Here is a 26,779-nt window from a genome sequence, read left to right on the forward strand (position 1 = left end):
ACAGGTCCAGATGATTGGTCAGACACAGAAAACCCGTCAAGAGCGCATAAAAGAAAGATCGGGAAACCACCTTTATGCTTTGGACAAAGAAGGGATTCAGCTCGACGGGAACAGAGGAATTCGGTCCAATCCACATACCCGACGGAGACCTCTCTTCTTCTTCAATACCCGACGAAGACGAAGAAGAAGAAGAAGAAGAGGAAGAGGATGACGTGGGTGAAGACGAAGACGAAGACGAAGGAACCACCGCCCCTGAAACCTCGGTCGTCGGGAATGGAGAAGGAAGAGGTGGAAGGAGCGGAATCCGGAGCAGACATTCTAGAGAGAGAGAAGACGCAAAAAATGATCAGAGATAAGAGTGATCGGAAGGGGAAAAGGAACCCTAACACAAACCCTAAATGGAGGTCAAGGCGCAAAGGAACAAAGGAGAGGGGAACACGTCTGAGGATCTGCTAGTAGAGCCCATGAAGAGGAAGAAGAAAAGAGGAGAGAGAGAGTTTTACATGTCCGTCTTCGTCTCTCTTCTCTCTCTGTTTCGTCTTGAAGGGTAAAGAGAGGAGTATTGTCAGAATGTTTTTTTATCTGTCTTCACCGAAAAAGCAAACATGAGAATTTGCTGTTGTTGCAGAGTCTTGCACCGGTAAAGCAACATGAGAATATGATGAAGAGTTCTGATGTCATTTTCATTAACCGTTTATGGGGATTTGATTGGACTTTTGATTCTTTTAGAAAAATTTATATTAAAAAGAATATTTCTAAATTAAATATATTTTTTAATAGTTATGAATATGTAATCAAACTGTGAAAACTAAAAATAAGATAATAAAATAATATAGTGGTTTTCATTTCCAGGTCAATGCTAAATTGTACTCAAATAATTTTCTTCGTTCTTTCTACTCTTCCTAACAAGATTGAAAATTATATTAAATCACATATAATTTATACGATAAATGAATATTTATTCAAAAGAACAGTTCATAATTTTATTTTCATCCACAAACTGAGAAAAAAGAAATACAAGTGGAAAAAATATTCATTTAAATGTTGAAACTTTTTTTTGGCAATGTTATTAGTTTATACTGGGAAAATATTTTTAAAAAATGCATGTCTTAATTAAGCATATAAGTTTGGTGGGTCCACGTTATTTACCCCTTTTCATTTTTTTCGAAATTTTCTTACATAAATTTAAATAATATATTAGTATAATTGATTTGCTCCTCATATTAGTCCAAACATTGAATTACAAAAAGAAAGTTTGAAAATTTAAAATAATAAAGATAATCAAAGGCAAAAAAGAACAATAAAAAATCTAAAAATTCATAAATATATAATTTGGAGTAATATTAATTCCTAAACTTATAGAGGTGCCTATTAATTCTCAAACTTGCAAAATTGAACACGTTAAATCTTGAACTTGTTAAACGGTTCCATATTCGTCCATAACGTTATTTGGTCAAAAAAACAAATTGACCGATCTGACGTGGCGCGTGACGTGGCGAGCCACGTCGGATCGGTCAACTCGTTTTTTTGACCAAATAACGGTATGGACAAATATGGAACCGTTTAACAAGTTCAGGATTTAACTTGTTCAATTTTGCAAATTTGAGAATTAATAGGCACCTCTACAAATTTAGGAATTAATATTACTTCAAAATACAAGTTCAGGGATTTTTAGGATTTTTTCCCAGAAAAAAAATTGTCTTCTAGTCTTATAGATGCGGAAAAAAATAAAATAAAAAATATAGTAAATTAATAGGTTGAATAAATTAATAGGTTGGATTAAAACAACATAATGATTTAATGGATTGGTTTTAGCCCACAAAACCCATGAGGCCCCAATAAACCCATTTAATTTAGCTTAGTTAATTAAAAATTATCTTGATTAGTATATGATAAAAAAAAATGTTTCACAAGAGTATAATATCTGAAATTTAATTTTAATTATCCAAATTCTTATATATATTTCAAATTTAAATTCAATTATCATATTTAAATTTATCGAATCAAAATTCTAAATTCAAATATTCATGATAATGTTTTAACTTCTAATAGATATAACTTTGAATAATAACAAATTAGACATTAAAATCATAGATACGTATTTATAGTTGTATATATCAACTATATGTATGAATATACGTTGGATATTGTGATATTCATCAGATTTTATATTAAATATATTTGGAAAATTATAAAATAACGAAGGTATAAAAAGAATTTAGGTAATGCAATTATCGGTTTAGTTCGATTCGGATATTTTATTATTCGGTTCGATTCAGATTCAATTTTTTTTAAACTCGTTTTTTCAAAGAAATTATCGGTTTTTTCGATTATTTTTATATGTCGGATTCGGTTCGATTCAATTTCGGTATTTTATGGTTTAGAAAATCTATAACATTCGATTTTTATATCAGATTCGGTTTGGTTCAATTTCGGTATTTTTGGGTTTAGAAAATCCATAAGCATTCGATTTTTTATGTCAGATTCGGTTCGACTCAGTTTCGGTGTTTTTGGGTTTAGAAAATTCATAACCATTCGGTTTTTATATCGTATTCGATTCGGTTACAGTTATGTCTTATTCGGTTTAATTCGGCTATTCGATTCGGTTACAGTTATATGTTAAGAAAAAAACGTTGTCCTCTAGTGTTACAGATGCAGAAAAATAAAATAAAATAAAAAAATATAGTCAATTTTGATGCCCATTTCTTTTAAAATGTATTTGACTTTTTTTTTTTTTTTTTGCATTGTGCTTTCTTGTTGGTGCTACCATGGAAGCCATTGATGATGCTCCACTCTCTGCTCCAGTGATTCATCTGAGACAAAAAAAATATGCAGACTTATGCGACAAACCCACCAGTGTTTATGCCTCAACTGTCACAATCTAGCTTACGAGTTTGCATGGAAATGGTATTCTATGATTCCCAAGACATGTATAAATGCTGAAATAACGTGACAACACAACATTGTGAATTCTCCATTTATCCATCAACCCACGAGTGTATATGCATCATCATTCATTTGATTGATCATACTAGGTTTTATTTTGACGAGTTCAATAAAAATAAAGATACACAAGACTCAAGGTTCTCATTCTTCAGATTTACATGTTTAAATACCATAAATACATGTTTAAGGTTTTGACGATTTAACAAGCGGATGGATATTTGCTTAACACCCATCACAATCCCATATATGAAACACCCTTCTTCCGAATACATCGCTGCTGTGCATTTACAGTCTTTCTTACACATTTCCTCGCAAGCTTCTTTGCTTACGTTGTCCACCCGTGTCCCGTTTTTCAGCACAGTTTTCACTCCGTCTAGCTCTAGCATCTCGTGATCACATAAACTTCGTCTCTTCTCTCCTGAAATCTCCTCGCCGCAATCCGAACCCATGCTGTTCTCCTCCTCTGTTGCGATCTTTATGCAGGAACAAGCCTTGGAGAATGTGCAGATTCCGTACGGTTTACAAGCCAGAGGAAGGTCACATGTGCCGTTGAGAGCTTGGAATGAAGTCTCAAACTTTCCCTTTTCAGAGGAGTAGGAGTAGAGTCCCAGATTTCCTGTTCTGTTCCCAACCGCCAAGAATCTCAAAAGCTGCGTTCTTTCGGTTCTTTCGGGTTCTATCCGAGCAATTTTGTGGCTATTATCGTCAAACAAGTCAAGACCCTCTAAGCCCAATCTGATAAAATTGACGTTTTGGTTCTTTGCTGGCTTGTATTCCCAGTATGAGTACTTCACTTGACCTGAGTTCACAAACAGAGCTATCTTGTCACGTAGAACTTCGAAAGTGTAGAACATGTTCGAGTCTCTTGGGAACGAAGTTAGCTGAGTTGCCACGTCTAGTCTCTGTCCTTGCAGCATCACATCGGTTGGAAAGTTGAAACTTTGCCATTTGATCAGACCCATTTCATCAACCAGGACCAGATTCCCTGTGCTCAGTAGCTGCAGCTTCTGCATTTACAATACGATTACGGGTCTTTCACTCACTGATTCAAGCAACTGTGGGTTTTGTTTTTTGCAGGAACAGAGTAATAGTTATGGTTTACCTCCACGCCTTGTCCAGCGGTTCCAGTTCGCCATCCCACATGTTTCTTGCGACCCTTTAGCCTCAAGTCCCCATCTTTGGTCAGCTCAAGCACACACTTGTCAAAAACATACAACTTTGAGTAATGTCCTGAGCTCCAAACCTTGACATATGTTAGAAATCTGGGATATAAAAAGAAGAACAATAACAGAAAAGTAAATAGGAACCGGATAACTCTTCAAGGCGTGATACACTTTCCTAAAAACGTTATTCCGTCCTATACGAGCAAAGGACTTTCCGGAATACGTCTTTGAGATACAATGAAGAGAGAAGTGATCTTAGTTTGCTCTACTAAGAACACAAACACAAGAAATTGCAAGAAGAAGATGAACAAAAGGCTTTTGAGGGTGTTTTGCAAGAACAACCACAAAAGTGCTCTCAAATCTCTCAAAAAACAACATAGATCTGTTCTCTTTACGTGTTAGGATGTCCAGGGGTGTTAATAAACACTCCAAATGTCGAAAGGTGTGAAGAAATCGGAAGTTTTTCCCGAACGGTCGCGATTTTTCGCTCAATCCAAACTGCTCAGAAAAAACGGGCTGCCCGCCCGTTTTGTCGAGCTACCCGCCCGTTTATTTTCGAATTGCTCAGAAAAAACGGGCGAAAATAAACGGGCTGCCCTCTCGGTTTTTCCGAGCTACCGCCCATTTATTTATGAGCTTTATTCCTCAGAAAAAACAGGCTGCCAGCTCATATTTTCGAGCTGCCCTCCCATTTTTTCTGAGATCACCTTTCACGTTCAAAACCGAACGTAAACTCTTTCGACGTATCTTAACACTAAACCAATTCATACCACGTCTTTTACAAGCATTTAACTCCTCCACCATACTTGTAATACACGTGAAACATGAATCCTTTTGAGAGATTCTAAATTCCCATTCATTTACTCTAAAAATACCAACAATCCTCCACCATTTTTAGAGTAAATTAAACAATGGCATATCAAGCAAATAATCATTCATCTCCACAATTCTGCGCATAAATGAAAGTGTCTTTACGATTGAACTTTCACTTAGTGTAATATACCACAATAAACTCGAATTCCGTAGGTGTCGAAAACGATTGAACCTACGTAATCCTAGTTGAGCTACCGCGTATACACACACACAGAATCAATACAATTTCTTGTACTCCTTGACACTATATCGGCCATGTGTCCATATCCCCTTCACAAGCACATAGATGTCGAGCCTCCAACATCTTGAAGCGGCCACACTTCATGCTTGCATAGGTGAATTCTTTCAAATCGTGCTCTGCAACTAAGCACTTTGTCAAAGAATTCATTAAGTATAAACAACCTCTTTACGTTGCATACCAAGATGCTTACCTCGGGATGATTCACTTCTAAGCATCTACAACCACACATTAGAGGATTTAACTCATTGAACTCAAGATCTAACGTTGTATTAGACGTTGAGTTGAGATTCCTCTAACTGTGATTTAATCAATAGGCTCAAGACCCATCCCTATTGTCATTCTGTGCAACATGTTCCTTGACACACTCTTGGTAAGAGTATCAGCCAAATTTTGTTTTGTACGCACAAAATCCACCACTATGGCCCCGTCTTTTATTAGACCATTCACATAGCTATGTCGTAAACCAATATGTCTAGACTTCCCATTATACACATGGCTATATGTCTTAGCCAAAGTTGTTGCACTATCACAATGTATTGTGATAGGCGATACCGGTTTAGGCCATAATGGTATCTCGAATACCAGATTCCTTAGCCATTATGCTTCTTTTCCCGCAGATGCTAAGGCAATAAACTCCGAAGCCATCGTCGAATCGGAAATGCAAGTTTGTTTCTTGGAAGTCCAAGAAATCGCAGCTCCACCTAATAGATAAAGCCAACCACTCACCGAGGCATGATCCTCCTCACTTGAGTTCCAACTCGCATCCGTGTATTCTTCTAACACCGAAGGTTGACCCGTGTAGCGAAGACCGTAATTTATGGTCTGTTTCAAGTATCGAAATACTCTCCGTACAACATGCCAATGATGTACGCTTGGGTTACTAGCTAGTGTACCTACTCAACTTACCAACCACGTATGCTATGTCGGGTCTAGTGCTAGTCATAGCATACATTAAGCATCCAATGACACTAGCATATTCAAGTTAGGATACCGGTTCCCCTTTGTTCGCTACCAATTTAACATTACAGTCCATCGGTGTAGAAACAAGAGTGCTATCGTAGAGATCAAAACGTTTCAGAACTTTCTCAATGTAATGAGATTGAGAAAGTGAAATCGTACCATGATCTCTTATTATCCTAATTCCAAGGATAACATCCGCCTCTCCTAGATCTTTCATCGAAAATTTTGATGACAAGAATTCTTTTGTTTTCTTGACTTGCTCTAATTCCGTACCGAATATGAGCATATCATCCACGTATAAGCAAATGATAACCTCATGACCATTCTCGTCAAACTTGCTATATACGCATTTGTCCGATTGATTAAGACGGAACCCGTTAGCCAATACTACCTCATCAAATTTTTTATGCCATTGTTTGGGTGCTTGTTTCAACCCGTACAATGATTTATAATATTTTTATTTTATTTTTATTTTATTTTTTCATACGAGAAAGAGATTTGTTTTTGTAACTTTTGTTTAGTTGGAGAAAAAGCATGAGAAAAGGTGGTTTGGTGATGCACTATAGAAGAAGCCTTGTCTTCCACAGGCTGTCCAATGGTTGTCTGCATTTAATTATCCCAACTCCTCTAATTAATTAAATTTAACTTACACAGTATTTCCCCATATTATCTTCTTTTTTTAAAAAAATCTAATTGGTCATTTAGAAACACTAATCACGTTACAAATATCAAATTGGATTAGTAGTACAGATTAATTAAAATATTTTAAAATTTCTGATGATGGCATCCGGAAAATCCGAGTTTTAAATAAGTCTAAACAATGAATTCCTTAATATAATACAAAATTTAGGATTAATTATATCCAAGTATAGACTTAACGACCCAAGTGACAACAAATATATAGACTTTTAGTGTTAACTATTTTTTTTACCACGAAATGAAAATACCAAAGTTTGATTTTTGGTTTTATGAATTTCGAAAATCATTATCGAAACTTTTATCTGTAATGAATATTTTTTTATATATTTACAAGAGACGCCGGGGATTCGTTGAGTATTAGGTAGGTGTTAAGTTATGTGGGGTAACGATTTTTTAATTACAATTTATTTTGGTCAATTTGAGTTAAAATGGCTCGAGTGGACAAAAGATCCTGAAAGTGGGGGAACCCCTTGCCTTTGTCTGCCACGTGTAATATCATTATGCCTCCTGATGACGTCAGCATTGCGCGCGAATGCCCTGGCGCCAAAAAGCGTAAAGGCTCTGCTTTTCTTATAGAGGCTTCGTTTAATGGGCCCTGGCCCAATGTAAATTTCTTATTATCCGAAAATTGAGTGGTAATTTCCGTTTCCCAAAATGCACCTGTCCATTGGTAATAAGGCCCAGCCATGGATTAGTATTTTTCTGAAAGTGTTGGTTTTCTTTGATACGTGATTAGAATCATTGTTCCAACCAACATCACATGGAAATCTTATCATGTTTTTTTATCCGCAGGAAAATACAGAAAGAAAACCAAAGGGTGATATTGTAATTTGATTGTTTAGATTCTAGAATATTCACAGGTCCACGGAGGTACGCACGACTGGCCACGTGCACCATTGACGTGATTTTACACGTGTAACAGTATGATTGCGTTTGTGGGTTCTACTTCTATAGAGTCGGTGCAAGCAAATCCACCACGTTTTTTTTTACGTCGAACGGACGAACAATTTTTTTTTGGTTTAATTATTTACTTAGGTATTCAATTATCCTAGATTTGTTTCCGTTTCTGACACCAACATTCCTAGATTTGTTTCCGTTTCTGACACCAACATTTAGATATTGGCAGCTTATAGATTCCAAGCACATTGAATACTAATACAAATGTAGAATAAAAGTTTTTTTTTTCTTTCCTTAAATTTGATTTTTATAATTTGTTAAAATTTGATAGTTTTGCTGTATTAATTAATATATGCGGCACGTAAAAAAAAAAAATCTATATGTTTTTAGTTAGTTACCATGCACATATAGTTTGTTTTTCAAACGTTGGCTACACTTGTGTACTTTATATAGGAAGTTTTAAATGATATACTCTTAAGTGAACAAATATCATTGATTTCTCAGGTGAAAATTGCCTCTCAATTGTGGGGTTATTTTTTGTTTATTTACAAACAAACTATTCCCCAAATTGTTATATATTATTGTGTTCAGATATACCAGATCTTGAAGAATATTACGAGATATATCAATCTTATCAAATTCGGAAAATATATATTTAGAAATATTTATTATTTTATTTAGTTTACTTATTCAATGTAAAACTCTCATCTATTTATATGTTATTCTGGTCATGAATAAAGACATCATTCCGCAAATTTCTACATGGTATCAGAGCTTCTTATTTTTTTCTAATTTTTTTTCTTCATAAAAATGATGGTTGATAATGAAAGTGAAGATATAACGATCCAGTGGTAATATCATTTCGAGTTTTTTTTTTAATTAAGAATGAGAGAGTCATTTTATTTTTGTTTTATTTTTCTCTCATAATCCCACATTTTTCTAAAGATTATTCGCATAACCGCCAATCATTTTATTATTGCCAAAAAATTTGTTGTCATTAAACGCTTTCGCTTAGTTGCCTTTCAATCTCGGATGAATCAGAGTTATTCCCGAGACTTCTTTCTGCACCGCGATTGTCGTTTTTTTTATCATCAAACGATTCTTTTGTGCGTGGTGCCAAAGTTGCAACGCAGTCGTTTGATTGATTTTTTTTAGTTATGTCTTCTAAGACACAAGTTCGCAAGATAATGTAGTTCAAGCGGCATGCGTTTGATCATCTTTTCATCAAGTTGGGCGTTTCATGATCTTCCACACTCCAACTTGAAGGGGATGTTGAGATATACCGGATCTTAAAAAATATTACGAGATATATCAATCTTATCAAATCCGAAAAATATATATTTAGAAATATTTATTATTTTATTTAGTTTACTTATTCAATGTAAAACTTTCATCTATTTATATGTTATTCTGGTCATGAATAAAGACATCATTTCGCAAATTTCTACCTATTGTCATTGATATTGATTAAGGTAGGAATTTTTTTATGGTCTGAGGCATCACACGGTCAATTTGGTAAATGATTTTTCAACCCATGTCGACATATTTTGCCAGGATGATTTGTTTTCTATAAATAAAAAATAAAAATTTAGTAATATTTTCAACAATTTACCAATAAAATGTGCAGTAAAAATGAGTTGTATAAATCTCAAAATGCATGGATGATAGAATAGAAGAACTTCCCAAAAATGGGGGAATACTTTTCTAAAATTAAGACAACAGAAATTACAGATATGAACCGTTACAATAGATTACGCCACGCGAGATGCAGGGGCCGTTCGTAATTTACTGGACGGCGAGGGGTATTTTTGTACATGTATGGGATTGAGATGGACTTAGAACACGTCAGCACAAACATAGGTTCCACGTACATTCTCTCTCTATATAAACAATCTCAGCTCTCTTCGTTGTATACGTAGGAGTGTTGTAGTCTCCGCAAATTCGTCGGAGAGGCAAAATCAAAGAAGAGAAGAACAAAAAGAATGCGGAGATTCATGGCGAAAAGGGCGTTACTGGGAAATTCGATCTCCCGGTGGCGAAGAAGCCTCTCTTCGACGGCTCAGACTGCGACGGCCTCCGTACACGATTCCGATGAGTTTATCGCGAGATTGCCGCCGTTCGATTACACACCGCCGCCGTACAACGGCCCCTCCGACGATGAGATCCTCGGAAAACGGAAGGAGTTTCTCAGTCCCTCCATACAAAGCCGTTGAGTCCGACTCTCTCTCTCTCTCTCTCTCTGGGCGGCCATGCATTACCAAATCTCGAATGATATTCTCCGACCGATTTCTTTTCTCGTTGATTTTTCCTGTTTATTTTTCTGTTTGGTTTCCTAGAATCCCGGTTCTGATCGTATCGCGTGTTAATCTCGCAAACCGGTAGTGTTTTCATCGGCTCGTTTGATTCTCATCGAGGTTTTCGCGTATGTCACGGATTGGATTCGCCGGATCGAGGTGTTTAAATGATCTAAAATCTGGCCTGATAATGATGTTCCGAAGTTGAATAAATATTTTTTTTCCGGAAAAAGAAATCGTCAGATGTTGCCGAGATTCGGATGTTCTGGAAAACAAAGGGATCGAAATCCTCTGTGTTTCCCCCTCTTTTACACGAAAGATGTGAATAGCCGATTAAATAAGTTCCAACTCAATAAATAATTTTCGAGATTCACGAGGAAGATCTTAAAATCCGATAAAGAATAAAATATCCAAGATGATTGTGAGGTTTGAATGCTAAAAGTGTGTTGACGGGAGTGACAGGTGAACATTGTGGACGGGAAGATGCAGTATCTGTTCGACGAGAATGGTCGGAGATACCTCGACGCCTTTGCTGGGATTGCGGTGGTGAATTGCGGCCATTGCCACCCTGGTGTGGTGGAACCAGTCATCAACCAGATCAAACGACTCCAACACCCCACCGTTCTTTACCTCAACAACGCCATTGCTGATTTCGCTGAAGCCCTCGCTTCCAAGCTCCCCGGTGACCTCAAGGTACATTCGGCTGCTAAATTCTCAGTCTGCAATTTTTTTCGTACTCCATTCGGTCTTGCGTGTGTGCGATCATAGATGATGTTTTGTTGCGTGTTTATGTTGGGTTTGATCTATGTCTCTTGGGTTTAGGTGGTGTTTTTCACCAATTCTGGGACGGAGGCGAACGAATTGGCCATGATGATGGCGAGGTTGTACACTGGTTGTCAGGATATCATATCCGTGAGGAATGGGTATCACGGCAATGCGGCTGGGACGATGGGGGCTACTGGTCAAAGCAACTGGAAATTCAATGTTGTTCAGGTAACAATTTCGCGTATATCGATATTGCTTTAGCTAACCCGGGTCGATACGTACGCACACCGGCACCATGGTTTTTGCTGGAAGAGCCACTTTTTTTTTTTTTTTTTAAATCTTTACTTTGCTAAAACTGGTGATGAAAAGTGTCAATTCATGTTCTGATTCTTATGTTGTTGCTTTCGGAAGGCTGGAGTTCATCATGCATTGAACCCGGACCCATACAGAGGTATGTTTGGCTCGGATGGAGCAAAGTATGCAAGAGACGTGCACGAGATCATTCAGTATGGAACGACTGGACACATCGCTGGTTTTCTCTTCGAAGCTATCCAGGTAATAAATCATCTAGCTGACGTGATTTCGTTTCATACACACATACATATATACAATTCCATACTGTAATACCCGAATCCTACGATCAAGCAAAAGATTGAAGCAAAACTTCTGGGTATGACACAGGGAGTGGGAGGAATTGTGGATCTGGCTCCAGGGTATGTTCCAGCGGTCTATGACATAGTAAAGAAAGCAGGGGGATTGGTCATAGCTGATGAAGTTCAGTCTGGATTTGCTCGGACTGGCGATTTCTGGGGATTCGAGGCCCATGGTGTCGTCCCCGACATTGTAACCATGGCTAAGGTTAGTAATCAATGTCTCTACTACTGTTCTTGACTCAAACAGTTGGGGTGGCACCATAATCTATAATTATGTAACAGGGAATTGGTAACGGATTTCCGCTGGGAGCGGTAGTAACGACAGCGGAGATAGCAGGGGTATTGACTAGACGCAGCTATTTCAACACATATGGCGGGAACGCAGTGGCGACCACAGCAGGTCATGCTGTCCTGAGAGTGATCGAGAAAGAGAAACTTCAGGAGAATGCTGCCGAGGTTGGCTCCTATCTTAAACAAAAGCTCATTCAGCTCAAAGACAAACATCAAAGTAAATCCCTCTCTCTCTCTCTCTCTTTCCTTTTTTTTACCTCCATAGGATGGCAGTTGCTGAATGTTGTGAGCGTATATATACATGTGATGATGCAGTAATAGGGGATGTAAGGGGGAGGGGGTTGATGCTTGGGGTGGAGCTGGTGACTGATCGCGAGCTCAAGACTCCGGCAGCTGCCGAGACTATGCACGTCATGGATCAAATGAAAGGTGATGTCTGAGCATATGAACAAGAAGCCACGTGTCGAAATCTGATTGTATTCATGTGTGTGTATATACAGAATTGGGGGTGCTGATTGGGAAGGGAGGATTCTTCGGGAATGTGTTCAGAATCACACCTCCCCTCTGCTTCACCAAGGATGACGCAGGTCCGTTTAAAAAACATCTTTGAAAAGTATATGGAAATGCCATTTTGATTAATAGTATTGGTTGTGACGATGGCAGACTATCTGGTGGAGGCGATGGATCACAGCATGTCAAAGATGTGAAGCAAGCAGCCATGGACGGAAACACCCCCCCGGGATGAATGGAAAACCCTAGAAATATGGTCTGTGCTTTGGTGTCGTAATTGTTATCTACCGTGTCTTATCTTGTGAACTTTTGAACCCAGACGATTGGGTGGAGCCAACATCTCGTTGCCTCTCTCCTCGCATCGCTGTGTTCCTGCATTAATGGAATTCCTTTTATGTTTTATCTGTTGACCTTGACTATATATATGTATTTTACGGTGAGACGGCATCTCTTTTCAGAATATGGTCACAAAGGTCAATTCAACATCCAAAGCAAACAAACTCAAATCGGTTACTCTGACCAAAATAAAATAAAAATTATTAGGAAAAAACACAATAATTGAGATTGTGCCAAAAACACTAGAAAACTGAAGAGGGGTATAAATAAATAAATAAATAAAATGTTACAGAGAGCATGATGATTATATATATATTCACACAGTAGCAGAAAGAATGTAGGGTAAAAGCACAATGGAACGGAATTCAATCATTTCCTACGACCACCAATCATATACCATGGTGGTGATGGTGGTGCTGTGGCTGAGAACCAGAAGACACGCTCGGAGCTGCTCCCTCGCCGGTCTTATTACGCCTCTCCTCGTTTCCAAACACATTCAAATCTTCGAACAATCTATACGACGGAACAAAGGGTTTCTGTCCCCCGGTTGTAGCAGAAACCCCCGGGTCTCTCCTCTCTCCCACCCTGACCCATTGTTGAGTCTGACGGGGAACGAGTTAGAGTACTGCAGGGATCTCCCCGTTAGATCCAGTGACGGGGTTGGATTCGCCCGTGGTGTCCAGTACACGTTCCCAGTTGCAGAACTGCTCGGTTGGCTGTCCGGGCTATCAGTCCACGGCGGTGGAGGATACCCGTATTGGTACTGAGAGTAGTGTGGTCTAGTTGGCGGTTGAATCTGTAACTGTGGGTAAAGTTGTGGCTGCGGCTGAAATCGAGGTTGACCTTGACTATGAGGACGGGCCCAAGGGGCGACATAGCTATTATATGGTGACTGCCCTTGATTTCCAGGATAATGTTGTGGACATGTATGGGGGTTTTGATCGCAGAGTGGGGTTGTTGACAGCGTGATACTTAATAGGTCGATCATGTCTTTTTGTTCCTTAGAAGTGTTCACAGGTGCAGGCGGGTCGGGAAGAGCAAGTGCATTGCATGCAACAGCAGTAACAGCATCTGTGCTTGACGATTTCTGAGACTCTCGACCATTTTTGTCTCTAGGCACAGATTCCGTTTTCGAATGCCTGAAAAAACAATCTGTTTATTAAATGTAAAAAATACCAAGGTACATAACCCGAGTAAAAAACACACACCTCTGAGCTAGTTGTGCAAACTCATCTTCCTCTTCGTCCTCCTCATCAATCGTGCTTTTTTCCACGGAAACGGTGGCAGGTGCATGGGAACTAGAACTGGGTCCGGCAATAGAATCTTTAGCTTCAGAAGACTTGGGGCTTGCAACAACGGGTTTTGAAGCCTGGAACGGGAAAGGAGAACCGGATGCGATTGCATCATGTTTTGCCAACAGAGTTTGCAGACTTTTGTTTAATTCCAGGCCCCGAGCTAAAGTTTCTTCATCCCTGCCTCGTAAAAAGAGAGCTCGATTTCAATGATGAAAGGCCTCAACAATATATTTTCATATATTGAAGTGAGGAGAGATTTATGGGAACAAAAGATTAACCCAGTAGTGGTTAGCATCTGCATCAGCTTTTTCTGATTAGAACGGCAACGCTCGACCAAGTCAATGATGACTTCATCCCTCACAGCCTATAAACATAGGAAAAACGAAGTTAGAACAACTAGTTCGATTCTGTGCAATTGCCGATATATCTATCTACAGTAGCATATTTGAATACCGAGCGGTCACTAGGATCCACAGCTTGAAGCATGTCGCTCAATAGATCCATTACATCCCTCATAGACTGAGACTTGACAAGCTACCCTTCATCGAAAATTTTTATGTGAAATGTAACGACCTCCAAAAAGGCAGAACAACTAAACAGCAGAGTGTCCATTTACCTTAAGCCCTCGATCTCAGTTGCCATTGCTTCATCCAGCCTTCTGGAAGAACCACTGGGCATTCCATAACCCGCATGAGGTATTCCATAACCCATATGATGCTGTCTCAAGGTTGGACGACTAACTGGTGGTGTGATTATGGGGGCTGCATCTACTGAGCGCCTGGGAAATTCAACTCCAGAGCGCTGCAACATAAACAACAGCCTTCAGTGAGATATATCATGCGCATTATCATCTGTACTGTCAGGATGATACATGCAGATAACCTTTTGAGAAATGGAGGGGATAACAGAAAGGAAATGACAGGACTTGAACGGAATTGACTTCCAAATATGAAAAAACACCCAGTAAAAAAGCGTGGAAAAGATGCAGAACATAGAAAATTAGGCGAATAGATTTGCCACCTCCCTCAACAACCTCATAAATCTGCGCCTGCTTTTATATAATTAGATACAAAATTATATATTTTTGAAACACTTTGTTAATGAAAATCAATCGTTTGGACGGTATCCATGATGCGGATCACCCACCCTTAACTCTTCGTACGCCCAATAGTATTGCGGGTAGGCACCCCCAAAAGCCTCCTGCCAAGAGTCCAGTAAACCCAAGATTTTGTCCCTTACTTGCATATCTGCCTGCAAAGTGCTTCAGAACATAAGCATCATCAAGTATTACCACTACGACAGAAAAATCACAAGAAGGAACCTGATATAAAACTACCTTATTTTTCACAATTTTGACCATTTCTCCCAGTATATTTTTCTCAACAATGTGAAAATGCAAATAATCTCCACAGTTCTTCACCAACGTCTACAGAAGCTATTACAGAAGATTTGCAGAGAGTTAAGGACAACAAACAATATCCTAGAAGATTTCTCTTGAGCACAAAGGTCCACTGCATATATATAACCACCAAGATCCACAGAATGTATGTATACGATGAGAACTTGTAAGTAAACCAGAAGGTAAAGAAATACCGTCAGAGCAAGTAGTTGAACTCTAGGGCTCTTATGTTGAAGCCTTCTTTTTAAAGCTTTAACAACATCTTTGGCCTGCCTGAACAAAGTCAACAGGGACAACCGTTAGCGCGCATAAACACCGTTGACGAATTTCCTTCTCTTCCAAGCTATGATTTTTCAATCAACAATCGATCAGAGAGAACAGGACCGAATACATAACAAAGCAACCAAAAAACCAAGTACATATGTCAGGATTCTTCAATGTTTCTCTTTTGTTTTTGCTTTCTGGCTTTCTGTTATCCCCAACTTTGCATGCGATTGCAAGTTTCTGCAGGCCGACTTTTCTTAAACTTGCATAATCGAGAGGCATTTTTGGCATGAACTACAATGAATTCGAGCGAATACAAAGTCAACAAGATCCAGAACCATATTCCAACCATGATTTTACGTGCATACTGGAACACAGTGTAAAGCTGATGAAAATTTACCAGTGATGAGAATTGACGGAATCACAGATTTCCATGTTCATCGTCCAATCAGGACCAAGCAGAAGATTGCTCGTCGCCTTATCCACCGCTACAGACGCCGAAGCCGAAGACGATGACATCTTTAGTCGGAAATCCAACACGATCACAAAGAAGACCGAGGCACAAATCACCGGAACTGCCCGAGCGACAACCGATACAGAAAATCTTATTCAAGTTTCCGGAAATTTCCAGGAACCAGAAAAAACCATAGAAGATCCAATCTTCTCCTTTCCCCCTTCGAGCACAGATAGATAGACAGATTCAGCTGGAATCTTCGGTTTTGCCGCTTTTCGCTTCTTCCCCTTTTCAAAAACCCGCTCCTCCCTTTTTTTCCGATTTCTATCAATTCTCAGTTTAAGGGAGCTTTTTCCCGCTACACGCGCCTATTTATCGAGACAAATCACGCGCCTGACGACTTTGTCAACGATAAAACTTGAAAATAAAATAATTTTAAGTGGCTAATTGTTTTTAATATTTTCGACAAATTTTGATTTGGGTATAATATACGATTACGTGTGTTGGGAATAATGGACGCTGGATTTCAACCCGTGAGCTTGCTTTAATTGACATGTTAATTAGAATTAACGATCATATTTAACTCCCTCATCAACTGAAATCATATTTAACGTTGTTTGAAATTTTCATTTTCTCGACCCATTTTCTTCTCTTCTTCGGCCCATTAAAGCCCAGTTCGTTTTTACTTGTTCTATCTTTTCACATTTTTTACGATATTTTTTTGGGATTTCCCAAATAAGAAATATTTATGACCGCAAGGTAAATTTATTTTTAAAATTTGATAGATAAATTTTTTGCGATTCAATTATAACTGTATTTAGAATTAATTATAACATCACAATGATAACTTTTTTAGAATAAACAAATTACACGGAATCATTAGGATAATATACTCTTTTTAGGATATTATACGTGATGTTTTGAGTGGTGTATCCGTTGAAATTTATGTGGCCCAATGATAGTCAAACGCCCTGACTCTCCCCGTAGACAATTTGGGGGTGCCGACACACATTGGGAGCTCCAACAGTTTAAACGGGGCACATTCTTCGGTGCCGAAATCAGAATCTCGTCCATGTGGTCATCGCTGTCCAAGCTACCGCTCTCCGGCTTCTTTTCTCATTTCTGATCGATCGAGATGGCAAATTCGTCCTCGTGGAATCGCAGGTGTAGATTCTTGAGAAAATACGGGAAATTTCCTCACTCCCCTTTCAAAACAAAATGGCACGAAAATCTCAAACACAGAGACGCCATGGAAGAACTTAGACGAGTTCTGGTCGTGTATTCGGGGAACCCAGTTCGTCAACAGGAGTGTTCGAGCGAGAACAGTGTTTTGTCGCGCCTCATAAGCTCATTCCGCCTCCATAACTGCGACCCCACGCCTCAAGCTTACAGCTTCGTGATAAAAACCCTAGCTAAAACCTCTCAGCCAGAAAGCATCGCCTCTGTACTCGATCATCTCGAAAAGTCCGAGAATTTCGAGTCACCCGAATCCATTTTCGTCGATGTCATCAGGGTTTACGGAATTTCCGGTCGAGCCGAAGAGGCCATTGATGTTTTCTCCAGAATGCCCAATTTCAGGTGTGTACCTTCTGCTGTCTCTCTCAATGCCTTGCTCTCTGTTCTTGTTAGAAAAAGGCATAGTCTGAAAAGAGTTCATGAGGTCTTGTCGAAAGCTTCTAGTATGGGAATTAGGCTCGAAGAATCGACCTTTAGAATATTGATCGGTGCCCTTTGTAGAATTGGCGAGGTAGATTCTGCTATGGAGTTGATAGAATACATGACAGAGGACGGTCATATTGTTGATCCGAGGTTGTACTCTCAGCTATTGAGTTCTCTCTGTAAGCAAAAAGATGCGTCAAGCTTTGATGTCATCACATTTCTGGAACATTTGAAAAGAACTGGGTTTTGCCCAGGTTCGAGGGACTATGCAAATATAATGAAGTTTCTGATCGATGGAGGAAGAGGAAGAGAAGGTATAGGTGTTTTTAACCAGATGAAACATGATCGAGTAGAGCCCGATATTGTTTGCTATACCATCGTGCTGAAGGGCGTTATTGCAGATGGGGATTACCCGAAGGCAGACGAGTTTTTCGATGAATTGCTTGTGCTAGGCTTGGTTCCTGACGTTTACACTTATAATGTGTACATGGACGGTTTATGTAAGCAAAATGATATCAAGGGGGCTTTAAAGGTCATGTCTTCAATGGCGGAACTGGGTTGTAAGCCTAATGTGGTCACATATAATATACTGTTAAAAGCATTGGTAAAGGCCGGGGATTTGGTCCAAGCAAAGACTCTATGGGAAGAGATGGAGATGAAAGGAGTTGATCAGAGCAAACATACGTATGGTATTATGATCGATGGGTTTAGATGAAGTTTATCAAGCGTGTGGTTTGTTGGAGGAAGCGTTTCACAACAAGAGCTTGAGCATTCAGAGTTCAAGAACGGACGAGGTGATTTGCAGGTTGTCAGAAAGGTTTTGTGAATAAAGCTGTGGAATTTCTAGCTAGTATGGCTGATAAGGGTGTTTCGCCCGGGTTAAAGGTCTGGGAAGCCATGATCAAACCCTGATGTGGGCAAAGATTTGGATGGTTAGAACAGAACTGAACTTTGCTTGCCAGTTTCCAATGTGGGCTCCATTTCTCAGCCTATTGGTCTACATTTATTCTCGGTGGTTGTTTGTGTTCCTGAAAAAAAAATTATCACTGTTGATGTGATTTATCCATTGATATGATTGTTTGATATCAACTAACCATGAACTCACCAAACTCCACAATCCAACATGTCATTTAGTTTATTAAAGATTATAGGGCTTTTATTTATATGATCATTCGAAATAAGATTATTGAGAAATGACCCTTTAGTCAAAAATAGACATGGAAGAAAGTGAACCGTGCGAAGGGTTTCAAGAATTGGAGGCGGCTATACCACCTTAATCGGTATTAATATTTTGTAAATACTCGACGAGTTGAGTTGGGCACTTCATTAGGCAATGAAATAAGCTCATGTTCATTTTAATTTAAAAAGAGAAATGTGTTGGGACCGTGCAAATATGGTTTGTTACGATTTGTCCGATAATCTCTTTAGATTCAAAGCTTGCATTATAACGGACCTTGTTATAATTAATACCAATCAATGATTCGTTAGAAAAAAGAATATGATGCGAATTTTGGATTTTTTTTAACACATGCAAAAAAAATCCGACGGTGTAACCTATACGTAGCCATGAAGCATCATTCATATTACGTCTATAATTTCTTTTTTTTTTTACTCAATCGATTTATACATATAAAAATATGAACTATTTTTTAGCACCACCACCAACCCTTTTCTTGATCGTGATCCTCTAAAAAAAATGTGGTGATAATGAAGAATTCTTTGATTTTTAAAAAAATGAAATGGTGGCAATATAGTTATTTTTTGTTGTTTTGTTGGTCCATATCATATAAGGGAGAATAAAATTAAATCAAATAATGGTTTTAACTATCGAGATGTCTTAATTTTTTAAGAGACGCTTACCTAATAAAGTATTTGATTCGATGGATTCAATATGGAACCAGTTTTTTCCTCAAATTATTTAGATAGCTAATATTTGTCCTTTTAAAATAATTGATTTGATTTTTATGTGCATCGTAACAATTTTCAAATCACACAGGTTTGAGCTCGATAAATGGGGCCTTTTCAATGGGTCATGTCTTCACTTTTACGGCAAGTCAAACTCGTACAGATTTGGTTTGGGGCGGTCCATATTGATTTTTATTCACGTGCAAGGAAAGATATGCGCAACCTCACCACAAACAATTTCACGAAATCGATGGAGAGATGTACGGTAATGTGGATACTTGTCGATGCATGTTACACACACAGTTTCTCATCATCATCGCCTCGTATTTAATTTACACATCAATGCATACCAGTAAGTTTTAATTAATTAGAATATAGATTGATCGAATCATCTAAATAGTTCAAACACACCATACTCTAATTTATAATTAAACATTAAACTAAAAACACGGTTGCTTAACACGATTCCAACGGCATGATGCGCGTTCGCTTGGCTTCATCCGAATTATTTATTTGTTCGGTTCCATGTCTCAGTAAACCGTCGATGGCGTCTCCAATCTGTTAACCGGGGGGAGTTCGGCAGAACCGGAATCAGATTAAAACAGCCACTCACCAAAACCGAACATATGGAGCTCGACCTCCCAAACCGGCTTCCATTTCCACACCTCTTTCATTTTTACAGATTAATAAAGTGGAAAGATTACACATAGGTTCTCAAGGAATTTGTCTTTCTCAGACTCTTCGTCCATGATTCTTCCATCATTCAATCGTCTCGAATCCATAGAAAGGCGGTCCGATTCTTGACAGCAATGGTGTTTTATCTGTAGAAGATCTAAACGTAAGCGTTCGCGAGTGGCAGAGAGTGAGAGGAGAAGAACTAGGGTTTCTTGCTGGTGAATTCTGGCATTGAACAGGAACTTCGGGGTTGAAGAGCTGGAGAGGAATAATAATGCCGTTGACGCGGTGCCAGATACGGAATGAGTATGGATTGGCGGATCCGGAACTGTACCGCGCCGCCGATAAGGATGATCCCGAAGCTCTGCTCGAAGGAGTCGCCATGGCTGGGCTCGTCGGCATCTTGCGTCAACTCGGTGACCTTGCCGAGTGAGTTTCTCTTTCTTTAGCCATTTGATTTTTGCTCGGTGTTGGAATTTTCCGCAATTGACTTGAATTGGTGTTGATTTCGGAGCTTGGGAGTTCACCGCCGTTGACTCATCGTTAGACTGAGAGATTTGGAATCGCGGGGATAATTGTTGTAACATTTTATGAATCCGATGAGTTTGTATTGGAATTTGATCCCGGGAGCGGGAATTTGTCATATATTTGATCGGTTTGATTAACCCTCTTGCTGTTCGAACGAAGGTTTGCTGCTGAGATGTTTCATGACTTGCACGAAGAAGTAATGACGACTGCTGCAAGAGGCCACGATCTGATGGTTCGTGTGCAGCAATTGGAGGTGGAATTCCCTTCAGTTGAGAAGGCCCTGCTTTCCCGGACCGATCATTCAACATTTTTTTCCAACACAGGTCAGATATGCCTTCCTAGAGTATTGCTTTATGGCATTAGGTGGATTGCACTAGAAAGACCAAAAATGACCTTGTTCACGTAATACTGAAAGGGATTCATATGCTTGAAGCAAATTTGTTTTGGTCTGTATATGATAGACGACAATGTTAGCATCTCAAATATTTTGTATTCGTTACTTTGCAGATGGGAAAGTTTAATTAAAGCTCTAGTAGACGCAGATACCGATAATATCTGATTGCCTGCTTGTTTCTTTATATTAACATATCATAGATAATCTCTGGATAGATTAAGTGTTTCTGTTATTGGCGTTCCTTGTAATTTTAGCTTTTACGATCCTGTTGACATGATTCTGTACTTCTATTATAGGTATGGACTGGCATCCAAATGCGCAATTGGAACAGAGTATGATTACCCGTGGGGATTTACCTCGTTGTGTAATGGATTCGTATGAGGCCTGCCGAGGTCCCCCACAACTATTTCTTCTGGACAAGTATGATTTGTGTATTTTTTCAAGTAACAACTGACAACTTTTTTTCTTCTGCGATCAATTTGTTAGGGCGGTAGCTATAACATCTATTCTACCATTTCTATTAGATTTGATGTTGCGGGAGCTGGGGCATGCTTGAAGCGCTACACCGATCCATCATTCTTTAGGCTCGAAACATCGTCCTCGGAAGCATGTTTGGCTGAATTACAGAGAGAGAAGAAATCGCGTAAAACAAAGGTACTGCCGAAAGGGAAAGCTTGTTATCTTCAAGCTATAGCATGGGTTTTGCAACATAGTGCTTCTTGATATAAGTTTCCCCCCTTTTATGGTGTATTTACTGATCTAATAAAGCGCGTTCGTATTGTCCCAGTATATCACTGTGCTTAGAGCATAAACCTTCTAATTTGGACCAATTCAGCAACCCTGTCTTTGCGTTCTTGAATGTACAATTCTTCCTTTCCTTGTGGTGGTTCCTTAATCAATCCTTCGTTTTATTTTATTGGGTTGCAGAAACGAGGATCAGGGTGGAGGAATGGGGGAACACCTGAAACAACACCAACATCACATACCAAGCGAGTGTTCCTATTCCATGTCTTGTATATTTGTCATTTCTATCATATATTTAGTTTCCTCTGTTTTCTCCATTTGTATTTAACTGTCACCAACGATTGGTATTTCAATCTGCCAACCGTTACAGATTGCATGAGCTGTTTCTTGAGGAGCATGTACAAGGTGTTCACTCAGATCCAGCACGTCTTGTGAAGTTGAAAACAAGAAAACTGGATGGATATTCACTTATCTCAAAGTCAAAGGAAAGCTACATGGAAAAGTTTGTGCAGACTTGTCTACCTCATAATACAGGATATGAAAGAATTGCTTCAAGCCCAGAATTATTGATGTGGAATATGGAAGATGCCAGAGATTCAGTACCTGAAATCAATGTGGTTGGTGTTGTGGAAAAATCATTCCAAGGGACAGAAACAGTGATTCCATCACTAAACGAACAGGATAATGTACCAGAAGACAACTTAAATGGAGATTTCATCGACAAAGACATAGAGGCAGTGCCTGAATCTACTTATGATGAGGCAGGGGAAACTGCATCCACAGTTTCTGATAAAATTGTTGAAAAGGATGCGCAGACAAATGCGAATGGAATACCAGAGGGTCTTCAGGTTAGGAGTTATTCTGAAGATTTAACCACTGAGGTTGAAGATTATGTAGATGCACATGCCACCATGGAGTCAGAAACAGAAACAGATGATGATGGTAGACCTAGGAACAGATCAGTTGCTTTCAGCGTTGGAAAACATGACTCGGGTTCTGATATTGATGAGGAAAAGGTGGAGGATCCACCACAATTTTCAGATTCTCAATCAGTAGGAAACACATCAGCCTCAGAAAATGGGCACAGCTCATTTTTGAGATGGAGATCTATTTTTTCTTACTCTGATGCTGGAAGCATATCCACTGAAAATGATCCGTCTGATAGAGAGAAAACTGCTGAAACCATACCTTCTACTGGTAGCTGTAAGAGTGAACTAGTGGAATTCTCACCTGATGTTGCTCATGGGAATAAGGATGCTCGAGGGTCTGATACCCGTGAGCAGGGATTGATCTGCGGCAATGATGTGGACCGCCAGGCATCACCTACTTCACATGGTACAAGTTCTAGTCCTCGATCTGTTTCTCAGGATGCTGAATTACATTTGTCAATAGTTCAATCTTTAGCACCAGAAATTGGTGAAACTTCTCCAGAATCTCCTGAACATGATCTGAAGAGAGGAGATACTGATGAAAGCGGAACTGGCGCAGTTGATTCTTCAAATTCTGATACTCTTTTGGATAATAAAGACCCAAACTTCTCTTCTGAAGCTTCGTTGGTTGTTTCAGCTTCTGAAGGAAATAGATACGATACTGCCATTGGCGATGCCACTGAAACAAACTGCACAGTTGATTTTATTTCTGAAAATTTAACGCATTTAGGCACTGGTGGACTGTCGGATGTAAGCCCAATAGATCAACAATTACCTTGCTCAGAAGGTATGGGGGTGGAAATTTCACCTAATTACAAGGACTCTAAAACTGGAGATCCTTTTACAGTATCTGAAATCCACTCACACAATATTCTAGATGACGATGGTGAGAATGTGGCAGAGACTAAGACAGTTCCAGAAGCTCGTTACCAAACATCAGTTGTTGAGCTCTCCAGTGAACATTCACCTGCAATTGGCACCACTCCTGATGATTCTGTTTCTGAAGTCAATCTGGTGAATAGAACACTGATACCTACTGAAGTTGTTGACAGTAAGGTGACTTCTGAAGTTATCTCAAAAGACAAAATATCGACGGGAGATGCTTCTAGCGTTGGCAGTGAGCAGCTGAACGAGATATCCGGTGAATCTCATTCCAGTTATCTGGACAATAAAGGGTTTCATGAACATGTAAGGCTGGACAATGAAGCCCCTGAAGAAGAGCTTGCTATGTCTGGTAGTGATGCCTACACGAGCAAATGCTCTCCTAGTTCAACATGTTCTCCTTCGGGCGAAACAGAAGAAACACCTTCTGGAGCCGGAGAGCTTTGCCATGATAAAGTTCTGGTGTCCAACGGGACACTCTTGGCAGAAACAGAATGTAATCCAGAGTTAGAAAGAAATATACAGCCAAACCCCTCGGAAGGTTTGGATCATTTCCAGCACTCATCATCAGTTGCCCTAGATGACAATGACTTTCTAAATGGTGAGGCCGTAACTCTCCAGACATCTCAAAATATCAGTGACATGGACTCAGAAGAAACAAAATCTCCCAATGAGAGCACTCGTCTCAATAACTGCGTAGATTCCTCTTCTTTGGAGCTATTTGAGACTCTCTTAGAGCAATCGATTGAGATGCACGAGCCTTCAGATGAAGTGATTTTCGGTTCTGATGTCTGGCTAGGCTTACCCTATGAATCTGTACCACAATCAAACAGTTCCACGAAATCTACGTTTATTAGATCCGGTTTGATTCACGAGACAGATCCACCCTCCATGGAGGAGGTGCCTCCATTGCCGCCCCTTCCTCCTATGCAATGGCGTTTAGGGAGGACCCAACCATTTTTTAGTCCAGTTGAAATTAAGTCTCCTCAGTTCGGGATTGCACCATCAGCCCAGACCGTACATACAACATCTCTAGGTGGTCAGCTTCCTTCAGAGATTGTGAACAATTCACCAGATAAGCCGTCATTATCACATTCTCAGTTACCAACAACTGATTTCAATGGTGAATATGAGAGTTGTGATTTTCAGAGTACTCAATCAGCTGATCCTTCTATCCAGCCCGTTAGCATGCCGGATGATTTTGGCTCAAACCTTGTAGTTGATGAAGATCTCAAACAATGCATCACATCTGAACAAATTGCAGGAGATTCTGACAAGCATCCTGATGCGCCTAAGCAAATAACGGAGGAAGAGCAGGATTTGGATAGAGTAACCGTGGAGCCATCTGTTCAGAAGATACTAGTGCCTGATGATGCAATGTGGCCTGTCAGTGCGTTCGCTGTTGCACCAACCTTGGACTCTGAGAAACCGAATGAAATCCCTGCGGTTAAGCTTCCCCGGCCGAGAAGTCCACTTGTCGATGCTGTTGCTGCCCATGACAGAAAAACGGTAACGATCCACATCTTTTCAACACTTCATCCCTCTATGCATCTATCTGATTATTATTATTATTATTATTATTTGTGATATGTTTTTGACAGCTGAGAAAGGTGTCGGAGAGGGTACTACCGCTTCCTACATCGTCGAACGAAGAAGAGAACAATTCGTTCTTGGTGCAGATACGGAACAAGGTAACATGCACAATAAATACCATGGGCGTTTGTCTTTGTTCAATTTAACCCAAGTAAACAAAAATATATATATCCAATCCAAGAGCGAGTTAAGAAAAGTCTTAATGGTGATCCCATTGGGTTTTGTTTGTGAGAGATGTTCATGTAAAACTATGCAGTCGTTCAATCTGAAGCCTGCGGCAATGACAAGACCCAACATACAAGCCGGTCCTAAAACAAACTTAAAGGTTGCTGCCATCTTAGAGAAGGCAAACACCATACGCCAGGTCTCTCTCTCTCTCTCTCTCATGAACAAAGACAGTGTGTGTGTGTGTGTGTGAAAACTTGCAATCTGAAACGATGAAACGATGAAGCAGGCAATGGCTGGAAGCGACGAAGATGATGATTCTGATGGTTGGAGTGATACTTGAGACCGCAGCTTTCAATTACGTTGTTTGGTTGTGCAAATTCCTTCCGAGTGCGCAAGCGCTTCAGGTAGTTTTATAGAAATTGTTGTTATCCTCTCAGGAAAGAGACTTTTGTCAATATATATACGCGAATGTATCACTTTATATACGAGTATGCGGGGGTGTAAGTAAATTCCGAGATATGCACTTTTTTTTTTTAGGGTTAAAGCGTGGGTGTCAACTTGCAGTTGCTAAGATTTTATTTCACTTTACGGTTTCTCTTGTTGTCCTTCGTCTCAGCGGCCATCTCCTTTGTTGTCATTGTCATTCTTGCTACTTTTTTGGTCACTGTTGCTTCATTTTTAGCCGTCAGGTAGAAGAATTGGGTCTAAGTTCAAATTCTGTGGGGCAATCGGTTTTGTTAAATAAAATGTTCGATTATAGATCCCATCGAGGACCAACGAAACGATGCCGTTTTAGTGTCTTGCGTGAATGATCGCTGCTCGATGGAGCAGCAGCAGAAGCAGTTCGCGCCAACAACGGTATGAAGAATCTTGTGAATCTTCTCCAGCCCGGAATATACGTCACGCCCCCCGCTAGCCCCGATTGTCTCCGAGCACTCACTTGCAGAGTCCTTGGTTTTGTCGGAATTTAGTGGGCGTGGGAGATAAGTTTACCGACTTTTCCAAATTGGTAAGAGGCTTTCAGAATTCATCCAAGATTCAGACCGGCAAGCTGAACTTGCTCGAGCTTCTCTCGAACCCTAAACCCTACACCAGATTGACGAGATGGATTTTTTCGATGAATGGAATTCTCACGTTAACCACCTCTGCTCGAATCCCACCGAAGGAACCCCCGGCAAACTCTCCGACTCTGATAACCACCCATCGTCCTATTTCGATATACTCTTCTCCTCTCCCTCTTCTCTCTCCCCCCCCCCCCCCCC

At 39.7% G+C, this 26,779-nt stretch overlaps 5 protein-coding genes and 1 pseudogene across 7 annotated transcripts in view; 3 read left to right on the top strand and 3 right to left on the bottom strand.

The window, feature by feature from the left end:
* Window positions 1–687, bottom strand: part of LOC104806622 — a 1,644-nt gene extending 957 nt beyond the window's left edge. For 2 of the 3 annotated variants that reach the window (XM_010531607.1, XM_010531605.1), the window contains exon 1: window positions 71–687. In XM_010531607.1, coding sequence (XP_010529909.1) covers window positions 71–136 — 66 coding nt within the window. In that variant the 5' untranslated portion in view covers window positions 137–687. The remainder of the gene's footprint in view (window positions 1–70) is intronic. The other variant, XM_010531606.1, reaches the window with a different exon arrangement.
* The window catches only part of LOC104806625 (alanine--glyoxylate aminotransferase 2 homolog 2, mitochondrial), a 23,545-nt gene extending 10,813 nt beyond the window's left edge, over window positions 1–12,732 (top strand). Inside the window, exons 2-9 of the mRNA XM_010531611.2 lie at window positions 10,536–10,766; window positions 10,896–11,066; window positions 11,250–11,393; window positions 11,520–11,696; window positions 11,774–11,999; window positions 12,098–12,211; window positions 12,283–12,369; window positions 12,446–12,732. Coding sequence (XP_010529913.1) covers window positions 10,536–10,766; window positions 10,896–11,066; window positions 11,250–11,393; window positions 11,520–11,696; window positions 11,774–11,999; window positions 12,098–12,211; window positions 12,283–12,369; window positions 12,446–12,489 — 1,194 coding nt within the window. The 3' untranslated portion in view covers window positions 12,490–12,732. The remainder of the gene's footprint in view (window positions 1–10,535; window positions 10,767–10,895; window positions 11,067–11,249; window positions 11,394–11,519; window positions 11,697–11,773; window positions 12,000–12,097; window positions 12,212–12,282; window positions 12,370–12,445) is intronic.
* Window positions 894–6,400, bottom strand: LOC104806964 (putative receptor protein kinase ZmPK1). Its single transcript, XM_010532083.1, has 7 exons — window positions 6,215–6,400; window positions 5,950–6,045; window positions 5,385–5,438; window positions 5,206–5,252; window positions 4,049–4,208; window positions 3,126–3,953; window positions 894–902 (listed from the first exon to the last, which is right to left on the bottom strand). The coding sequence occupies exons 1-7, from the start codon at window positions 6,398–6,400 to the stop codon at window positions 894–896; spliced, it is 1,380 nt and encodes a 459-aa protein (XP_010530385.1).
* A 143-nt stretch (window positions 12,733–12,875) lies between the features above and the next one.
* LOC104806621 lies at window positions 12,876–16,349 on the bottom strand (annotated as a pseudogene).
* A 660-nt stretch (window positions 16,350–17,009) lies between these two features.
* On the top strand, window positions 17,010–18,771 carry LOC104806630 (pentatricopeptide repeat-containing protein At2g38420, mitochondrial). Its single transcript, XM_010531617.2, is given in 3 exon segments — window positions 17,010–18,407; window positions 18,409–18,504; window positions 18,506–18,771. Coding segments are annotated over 3 exon segments (1,434 nt in total). The 5' UTR covers window positions 17,010–17,175; the 3' UTR covers window positions 18,612–18,771.
* A 1,492-nt stretch (window positions 18,772–20,263) lies between these two features.
* Window positions 20,264–26,122, top strand: LOC104806633 (protein SCAR2). Its single transcript, XM_010531618.1, has 9 exons — window positions 20,264–20,708; window positions 20,967–21,130; window positions 21,498–21,621; window positions 21,726–21,855; window positions 22,129–22,190; window positions 22,316–25,265; window positions 25,358–25,447; window positions 25,606–25,713; window positions 25,804–26,122. Exons 1-9 carry the CDS (start codon window positions 20,554–20,556, stop codon window positions 25,855–25,857), a joined length of 3,837 nt encoding a protein of 1,278 aa, XP_010529920.1. The 5' UTR covers window positions 20,264–20,553; the 3' UTR covers window positions 25,858–26,122.
* The last annotated feature ends 657 nt before the right edge of the window (window positions 26,123–26,779 follow it).

This window comes from Tarenaya hassleriana, unplaced genomic scaffold (assembly GCF_000463585.1).
Source record: "Tarenaya hassleriana unplaced genomic scaffold, ASM46358v1 Cleome12, whole genome shotgun sequence".
NCBI classification, from domain to species: Eukaryota; Viridiplantae; Streptophyta; class Magnoliopsida; order Brassicales; family Cleomaceae; genus Tarenaya; species Tarenaya hassleriana.